At 37.1% G+C, this 10051-nt stretch overlaps 1 protein-coding gene and 1 pseudogene across 1 annotated transcript in view; one reads left to right on the top strand and one right to left on the bottom strand.

Moving 5' to 3' along the window:
- The window catches only part of LOC108300464 (eukaryotic translation initiation factor 4B-like), a 4142-nt gene extending 2613 nt beyond the window's left edge, over positions 1-1529 (bottom strand). The window contains exon 1 of the mRNA XM_037736615.1: positions 172-1529. Within this exon, the coding sequence (XP_037592543.1) occupies positions 191-1507 (1317 nt within the window). The 5' untranslated portion in view covers positions 1508-1529 and the 3' untranslated portion in view covers positions 172-190. The remainder of the gene's footprint in view (positions 1-171) is intronic.
- A 3851-nt stretch (positions 1530-5380) lies between these two features.
- Positions 5381-10051, top strand: part of LOC108300415 — a 6363-nt pseudogene continuing 1692 nt past the window's right edge.

The following is a 10051-nucleotide window of genomic DNA, read 5'->3' as shown; positions in this document are numbered from 1 at the left end:
TACAGGCACGCACCACCATGCCCAGCTAATTTTTGTATTTTTAGTAGAGACGAGGTTTCACCTTGTTGACCAGGATGGTCTCGATCTCTTGACCTCGTGATCCACCCGCCTCGGCCTCCCAAAGTGCTGGGATTACAGGCTTGAGCCACCGCGCCCTGCCGAGTGTTTCATTTTCTAGAGACTTCTCACTCTATCTCCTTCGTGCATTTCTGCCAGATGTGGTGGAGGTCCCAGTCTGCGATGACTCACTTCCTGTTCTCCACCGTTCCCGTTCCTGAGTTTCTTCACTCCGCCAGCTTGGGTGTCTCTCCCGAGGCCGTCTTTCTAGTTTTGGCTCATCCAGCTGACGCTGCAGCTTCTCTTGTTCCTTCTGTAGCCGTTCTTCTACTTCTCTTTCTCTAGCAGCTGCGTCAACGGGTTTTGCCCCTCCAAAGATAGAAGCAGCTCGACTGGACTGGGAGGTACTAGCAGAGGAATCACCTTCCTTAGGAGTACTCCGAGGCTTTAGATTCAGTTTGGGTCTTTGGGGCGGACCTCTATCGTCAGGCCTGTAATCATCCCGAGAGGAATCATCTCTGGAGCTCCATGACCGGTCATCCCGCCTGTCACATCGGTCTTCAGAGCGGTCCCCGCCTCCTCTGTAGTCATCCCTGCGGTGTCCACTGCCAAATGCTCTTCTGCCACTGCCTATCCGGGAGTCATAGCCTCGATCATAGTCTCTGCTGCCTTGGTCATCATAGCCATCCCGGCCGCCATATCCATCCATATCCCGGCGAGGGCCATCCCGGTACCCATCCCGATACCCATCGCGATACCGGTCTGAATCATAACGATCTGGATGCTCGTCTCCAAAGCTGTCATCACCTCTTCTAGGCGGGTAGTCATCAAAGCTGTCTGTGGCAGGACGAGCCCTCCAGTCTGTATCTGTTTTGTCAGAATCCCGATTTCTATCACGGCCAAAAGAACGATCGTCCCTGTCTTTATCCTGTGCTTGATCAGCAACGTCCGCTCGAATTCTCCTGTTACCTAGAGACTCTTCATTGAGACTCAGGGCACTAAGCAGGGAATCCAGGTCCTCAAATTCAGCATAACCAAAACCTTTCAACCTCTCTGGATTGCTGGGTTCACGTGGTAAACGCACTGCACTGATACCGAATCCTCTGACGAATTCCTTAATTGACTCTTCTGTCACATCATAGGGTAGGTTCCTCAGGAAAGCAGTGTAGGGTGGCGATTTGGGAAGATGGCTCCGGTCGATATTGGGTTCCCGAGCAGCCCGTGGAGCAGTGGGAAGGATAGAACGGTCAATTGGAGGCTCCGTATACACGTCGGCATCATTACTGTGCCAAGTTGTTGAAACATCTCCTTCCAGGTCATCTGTTTCATCAGCCCAGCTGACTGGTTTGGAAACATAGGTCCTTCCTCCACCAGTCCCCCCATCCTCAGCCAGAAAGTCTGTAAGGGAGATAGTCTTCCCCTTCTTCTTCTTTTTTGCTGAGGCCGCCATGTTGGGAGAGAGAAAGAGAACGCAAAGCAGGAATATAAATTCTTGTCTATTTTGCCTGTTGCTGTACCTTCAGTTCCTAGAACAATATTTGGCACAAAGTAGGTGCTCAAAAAATATCAGTTATAGCAATAGCCTTTGCTGATAGTTGTCGGTGTCCAAGAAATATAGATGGCTGCAAAATGTTTAAAAGTAAAATGAACATGGACTACCTTGGAGAAAGAATCTACCAGGTTTACAGAGCTACTGGGAAATGTCCTGTCCTGCACAAGAGTAATTTGTGCTTAGAGGAGTTTAGAGTGGACATGGAGCTGTAGAGGGAGGTATTCCATGGGTTTTGGGAGCAGCAGATGATGTGTCTGGTCTAGAGTATCATGGTGTCTGCAAGGCTTCACTAATCTGGAAACAGAGCCAGCCATGAGGATTGCTGCTGGGACATTCTGTGACTACTATGGATTATTTTTACTGCTCAATTCTCCAATACGAAAGGCACCTTACCCTGGCTCCACACTGGATTCCTGCCCACCACTAGATTTCTGATATCTGCTACAAGCAAAAAATGTGCTACCTCAAAATTCTTCAAATTCATATTTTAAAATTTAAAAAATACAACATAATTAAAGCAGTTCTTTCCTTGCTTTTATCTTCCCTAACCCCAAACAAAATGCACTTTCCAGTCTTTTGACTATCAGTAAGCATCAGTGGCCAAGAAATCCCTACCCTGTGGAGTGTACCCAACATCCCAGTCACTGCTCCTGGCTCTGCTCCCAGGTACTCACTGGCCATATGTGGTACATGGCTTCTCCATCCTGAAGGTAATAAAAGGCTTTGAATATAATGGATTTCTTAGGTGACGACAGAAAATATCATATTTGCCTTCTTCGGGCTCTTCTGTGTGCATTTATCCTTGATTAGTACATCAGCTTTCTTTGTCCACTTATTTGTGTTTGTTTAATTATTTACCTGCATTCTTAAGTTTGGTTTTACTAAAATTTTAATTTTACTAGTTGATGCAGTTAAAAATCCTATGCTGTTTCCACCTATAAATGCAATAGGGAATACATCCTCTTGTTATATAATGAATACTTTCTGTATCCTAAATTTGTTGTATTTATTAACTCTTATTAGAAACTGAGGGCGAGTCCTATTTTATTTAGCAGCATGGTACCTGGAAACCCTGAGAGTAATTGGGGTGTATTTAAGGATAGGATGCAAGCATGCTTTTGCTGCAAATTACAAATATCTACCCTTAGTTTTTAGTGTCAAACTGCTCTGAAAATTCATAATCAAATCTTCATTGTCTCTTATATGTTCTTCTAAATTGCAAATTTACAGAGGGCAGTAATGGACGTCTTTGTTAAATAAGTATTTCTAAAGAGCCAGACCTCATTCCATGCATGTTGGGACTGAATAAACACTGATTTATAAAAACTATAAATTGGGAGATAATGATCTCCATTAATCACTGGGAAAGATTATGAGGAAATTATAGCTGCAGTTCTCATCGAAATACTGAATGGTATATTTGGATAGCTTTCGAATCATCAGTAGATCAGAGTTTGTGTATGTGCATGTGTTTGTGGGTGTGTGGGGGTGTTGTGTGTAGGGTATGGAGTGTGTATGCTGTGTGCATGGCTGTGTGTATGCTTTGTGCATGGCTGTGTGTGTGTGTGTGTGTGTGTGTGTGTGTGTGTTTGTGATTAATTCTACGCAAAATGAAGGGGAGGAAGCGAATTTTGGTTTTGAAAGTCGTGTCTGCTGCTAGAAAGATTTAGTAATCTTCTCTTCATAGCTTAGCTCTATTTCACTACCCCTGTAACCTTTTGAGTTGTCTGAAGCCCATAAAACCATATTTTTCTTTGTTGTAAAGATCTTATGCTTTCACTTTACTAACAGAAAGGAGAAAAAATTCAAATTCAAATGTAACAGTGAAAATAGTTCTAAATTTTTGTTTTTTCAAAGACTATTCATATTTTGTATCCTCTAATTCTCATTTATGAAATGATATAGTTTGATATTTACTGATATTTAGGCTTTGAGAGGATTTTAGGAAGTACCTTAATTGTATTTCTGTTCAATACTAGCCTCATTATATGTTTCCTTAACTGTTATTAAATGTGTTTCAGAATGATTCTCAAACAGAGAATCATAATAATAGTTAACTTTAAATCTAAATCTCTCCTTTAGTGACTTGGCAACATTCATAAAATCGCAAACTATGCAATAAGAAAAGGTTTTGCCATTGTTAAAACCAATATTTTCTCATGTTGTTTTAATGTAAAAACTTTTTTTAAACATTTAAATTGCAGTAGCATCCCTTTGGGAAAGATCTTAAATCTATTTTTTTTTTCATTTGAAAGAGAAGAAAATGATTACCCTGCAAGAGAATCCTTGACAATTAGAAGGCGACTATGTCACAGTAGTATTTATCTCAAATTCAACTGGATTTCACAGCAAAGAGACAAGTTGTTTTCCCACAAATAATAATTTCTGGGTTATTTCCGACACTAGGGTATGAAGTTAAGTGTGAAATGAACTGCAAATATATAAAGGTTAAAATATATATATAAAGGTACAAAAAATCAATATTCATCTCTGGTCATGTTCCAAGGCTGCAAATATAAGCCATGAGAGGACAAAGAAAATGTAAGGGGTTGAAAGTGTAAATCTTAAAACATTTTAGTTATTGCTGATATTTTTTATTCTTTGGCATCTTAATACCAACTTACGCTTCAATACCAAAAATAACGAAGTAAGAAAACAGTAAGAAACGAAATCCTGTTAGATAGGTAGGACATTTCTCTTATGCACAACCCTGACTGTTTTATATACATTGACAAAAACAATAATTACTGGGCATTACCTATGTTGAGGATGGCAGAAGAGATCATATTTGATAGCTATGAGAAAAATAGAGTGGTTGAGAACATTTGTAGAGGTTGACGGAAAATCACTTGGATCATTTGGCTGTATTTGAGGAACTAGAATCTTAGTAAGTCCTTATTATTAAGGCTGCCAATGAATATGCATCCATTACCAGGTGTTTGTTTCTTTAAGATGAAATCAAGTTTCAGAGTATGAAGAAAAGAAAAATTGTGGTATATACATACAATGGAATTTTATGAAGTCCCAAAATGAAATGAAGTATTGAAACTTGCTACAACATGAATAAATGTCCAAAACATTCTGCTAAGTGGAAGAAGACTGAAACAAGATGTCACATATTACATTATTCCATTTATACCTAGAATAGGTCGTTCCCTGGAAAGCAGGCTGATGTTTGGCAGGGGCTGCGGGGAGAGGAAAAGGAAGAAGGATTGCTTAATAGGCACAGGTTTTCTTTTTCAGTTATGTTTTGGAACTTGATAGAAGTGGCGGTTGCAAAACATTGTTGATTCAATACTAAATGTCATTGAATTGTTCACTTTAAAATGATTAATTTTATTTATATGAATGTCACTTTAATTTTTTAAAAAAATATCTGGCTCCAAGAGTTTTGCTCTAAATGCAGCCTCAACTTCAGGCTGGAAATAACCCCATGCCTCCTTTGTGTTGCTTGATGTTAAAATAGCATGTTTTTCTTGGCATTGCTCTCTTTCTCTTTTCTGCTTCCTAATCAACATGTCCAACTTGCACAGAAAGGTCTCCTTTCTGTTGAAAGAAAAAACTAACAGTTTATATTATTTTAAGAACATTGCAAAAACCAAGTTGAAGTCCAAATTAAATGCATTCTACATTCTTCCCATTACTCTCTTATGCGTAAGACTAAAATAAAATGCGTAACAATGAGTAGCCAGGAAGCGTAGAGGGAGGACACACATGTATGAAGCAGCTCTCACTTAGTAACTTTTAAAAATGTTAAGTGGAGGACGTAGGATGTTAACCATATGGGGTACAAGGCGGATTCTTCTGGCTAAGGGGGAAAGATGGAAAGGATTTGTAGGCTGCCAGAAAGCAGGTAAAAATTCTGCTTGAAATGAGCTCTTTCATGGCATAGTAAAAATTTGTTTCTTAGGAAAAAAGCATTTAAACTTTCAAAGTTTAGTATCAACTCTGGTACTAAATAGCTAATGTCATTGTTTCCTTATTTCGTTTCAGATTTTCAAATTTATTATTAGCAAATTTAGAGTATTTCCTTATAATTTTCATTATGATATTTTAAAATCATAGTACAGAAAAGCATAGAAAATTATATGGTGAATACTCATATACCCCCCGATCCTGGTGCCAAATCTTAATCATTTTTTCTGTATTTGTTTTAGATTTTAAAAAATAAAAATGTAAAATACCCTTGCTACCTTTGTGTACCTATCTCTAACTACATTATTTTCTCCTTCGCCAGACGTAATTGCTCTCTTAAAATTGTTAATATTCCCACAGACACTTAAATATTTTTACTTCAATATTTATGTCTCCATCATAATCCATGGTTTGTTGTCATTGTTTAACCCTCAGAAGCAGATACCTCACATCATGACATCATCGTGATTTGTCCACGTAAAGCATTTACTTGTTTTCATATTGTACATATGTATTTATTCATTTATTCATGCCTTTTTAGCCGACTGCTCCCTACTTCCAGTGAAAACTGACTCTGATGGACTTCCTGTGCATCCGTTGCTCTTGGAGAGCACAACCATTTTTATGATTAAAGAAGATTGTTTATATGAGTTCCCTTTTCATTTTTTTTTCCTGTTCCTTGTTCTTTGTTATAATTTATATTCCAAAATAAACTCTCAAAGCAATTTTCTAGAAAAACAGTTGAGGATAGTAGGGGAAGGCCTATTTTTAGGGACAGAAGACCTGTGTGGGATATGAGATTATGGGAAACTAGGTGCTTCTTTGTTATTAGCAAATATAATATTAAATGGTCTATAAAACCACTCTTTTCAATATTACGGTTTGAATAAAATTGCAATCACGGAAACAGGTAAATCATGTGTAAGAAAGCTCTATTCCCATTTTAGTGTGGGAAACCAATTCTCCCATGCTGTATAATTCTATTTTAGCGTCCTACCCATAGCTTGTAAATATGAATGTGCTAGGAAACAACTTCACAGAGTGAGATGAGTGTGTGAAGTTCCTGGGTTTACAGACAGCTTATGTTTATAAAGTTTGTTCATAAGCAAGCTTTTCAAAACTAAGCATGAATTTTCCTATACAGAGAATGTTTAGTAACTATGAGTATATCCTTAGGCTAATTCAGGGAACTTAGAAAGCCTTTGGTAACTGAGAAACAATAGTATTACTAATGTAATTAGGACTATATCAAAGAATGCTTGCCAATGCTTATTGAGAATGGAATGTGGGGTTGGTGGATTACTTTCCTTTCTTTTCCTTCTTGCTGTCTTTCTTCCTTGCCATGGTTTAGTCTTTGGTAATATGAAATGCCATGATCCTGAAATTGCTTCCCTTTTTCTAATTTCCCAGCTTCATTTTCCTGCAGCCATCTCTCTTGCTTCAGCAACAGTGGCCAGTGTCACTGGGTATGTTCTGCACTCTCTGTCTCAACTTACATCTCTATCCGCCATTAAACACCATATTTGCAAGTCAATAAGTACTTCTAATAGTTTCTCTAATGCCAAATCAAGGTCCACTCTTTGTGTTTTATATGACAGTGTTGTTATATTATGGCATCTTCCAATTGCCTATATTGCACAACCAATTGGTAAGAGTAATACCATTTCTACCTTAAAAAAATATGTGCCAAATTCAGGATTTTCATCTCTTCAACCATTCCTTGTATATATCCTTGCCCTCCAGTAGCTCAATTCTGCATATAATAGCTAAATAATCCATTTAAAAGTTTGATGGGACCTCATCACAACTTTAATCAAAATCTTTCTTCTTCCTATCACAGTTAGAGCAAAATTCAAAGCCTTTATGATCTGACCCATATCTTCCTCTCCCAACACCTATCTCCGCCTTCCCCTGCTTACTCCACCAAAGCTCCATTGTTCTTCGGAACTCAGTGCCCTTGTAGGGCCTTTGCCTCTGTTGCTCTCTCTTCTAGAATGTTCTTTCTCTTATGTTTGCATGGTTCCATCCTTCACTTAGTTTATTCCTCTGCCAAAATTTTATCTTCTCACACAAGTCTTTCCCTGGCACCAAACAGCATGTTCTTTCTTCACCGCTCTCTATTGCCCTACATTGCTTAGTGTTTTAGATAGCATATATTATTGACAATAAAATTTTATTTATTATTTCATTTGCTAGAAAAGGAAAAATAGCTTATCTTCTTCACTATCCTAGCAATGACACATAGAATCTGTGCCTGGAATATAGAAGGCAACAGTAAATGTCCATTGAAGAAGTGAATGAATCCATTTAGATAAAACTACTTTATTAGTATTAAAGGCAAACAATATGTTGCACAAGAATATCCTGGGAATTTAAATAAGTTTATTGTTTAAGATGTAGCACAGCAACAACAAAATGTGTAACAGAGAAAGTAGTAATGGTTAAGAGAAAAAAACTTTCCAAACAAAAAGCAAAACGAAGATACAATATTTTTTATGGAGGATAAATAACAAAAACGAAATAAAACTTAAAATGGAATTATATAAATGTGGATGGTAAAGGAAGTTAATGATGAATGCCCAGCCAAGAATTTAAGTAATCATTAAGTTTTTAATGCTGAGACACGATTTTCACAAAACACCAAGATATAATGAAAAACTATAGTTCATAAGAAAGGTTTGTTCATAGAAACTAAAAAAGTTTTCTTATTTTTTCTTTTATGGAATGGAGTGAATATTTACAGGACCTATCTACATATATTTCGTATGTATTTACTGAACACCTAGGAGTTATTGAAAGTCATCATGGGAAACACAAATGCCTAACAGAATCACTGTTCTCGAGAAATGTAAAAGCTAATAAACTATAATCTATAAGTTGTATTGTTTGCCACAAAGATTAAGTTATACATAAGTGTTTAGTAAGTAAAATATTTAAATAAATAATGCAATCAAAGTTTTATAATTTGTGAGAGTCACCAGAGTATAGTTTCAGAGTCAGATTACCAGGGTTCAAATCATCTAGGTCTCACAGCCATTGTCCTCTCTTCTCTAAGCTCCAGTGTCCTCTTCTATTAATAGATGACTGAATATAATCATTTATATACATTACCTAACACTGCACCTAGCACATAGGTAGTGCTCCATAAATACCATTGCCTTCTAACATGAGCTACCTGTAATAATAATTCAATCTTCCAACTTCTCTTTCAGTACAAATTTGTACTTGATTTGTGCTGGAAAATACTGTTTTCCTGAGTGTAGAGGAATATTATATATAAGGAATATTAAAACTCATCTCTAGTCATGCCAGGGTGATTTTTTTCCCCTTTTCTATCCTGGTGAACTAAGGAATAACAACATAATCAAAGGAAATATTCTATGCAAAGACCATTTTGCAACCTGTCATTAGGCACAACTACCCAGGTTATAGTTATTCAAGTACACATTGCTCAGACTATCTATTTTTCCCTCATGCTATCATTATCCTCTAATAATAGAATTTAGAAGACATTTTAAGAGGCCAATAAAAAGCAAGTTCCTATGAGGGAATTCGTGAATTTCCTTTTAAAAAACTTCATTAGCAATGAGAAACCTACCATTGACCATGATGTTAATGGTGACTATTTTGTTCATCAACATTTTTATAATTCATATAGCAACTAATGATTATAAAGCATCTGATGATGGCAAGCAATTATAATAATTATGGACTTTCTTTTATGTGCAGAACAGCACTTGGGCTATGTAACAATAAAATAGGGCTGTAATTTAAAGTAATATTTCACATTTTTCTGCCATCGAGGATTGCACTTCCGATTTTTAAAAAGTGCACAAGATTCCTTTCTATTGGGTTGATTTTAAATGTGTCTGCCCTATCACATGTATGCTATTCTAATGATCATTTCAAGTAAAAAAATAATCGGTTAAGCCTCAAAAGAAAGATGTATTTGTACCTGTAAACAGCAATATTGAAGCTTGAACAGGCTGCAGTCAAATCCGAACCACTGAAAGATGCATAAAGAACAACGTTTACATAGACAAGATTAGAGTGTTTTCTAGATAGTATTTTGTCATTTCTACATCACCTAATTGAAGTGGTGTTTTACAAATAATGTATAAATAAAGGAATTTGTAGAGAAAATAGGGAAACTACATACACACATGATAAACTCATACTATGTTTGGTCATGAATGAGTTACAGAAGCATAGCTTCTAGGTCATTTACTAATGTTTTCATTTTTAACTGCAGATCTTTCTTCATAGTTAATGATATCTTTCCAGACAGCTAATGCTAACTCTTGTGCTACAGGACCACATTCTTAATGTCATCTAAGTTATTTTCTTTGTTTCTGACTTCAGATGCTTTACTTTTTATTCCAAGGATTATTTTTACTTTAAAAATGCTCTAGGCCAGGCGCGGTGGCTCAAGCCTGTAATCCCAGCACTTTGGGAGGCTGAGGCGGGTGGATCACGAGGTCAAGAGATCGAGACCATCCTGGTCAACATGGTGAAACCCCGTCTCTA

This window comes from Cebus imitator, unplaced genomic scaffold, assembly GCF_001604975.1.
Source record: "Cebus imitator isolate Cc_AM_T3 unplaced genomic scaffold, Cebus_imitator-1.0 Scaffold27, whole genome shotgun sequence".
Lineage (NCBI taxonomy): Eukaryota > Metazoa > Chordata > Mammalia > Primates > Cebidae > Cebus > Cebus imitator.
The sequence above is the reverse complement of the archived record's forward strand: the minus strand, read 5'-3'. Positions and strand labels throughout refer to the sequence as shown.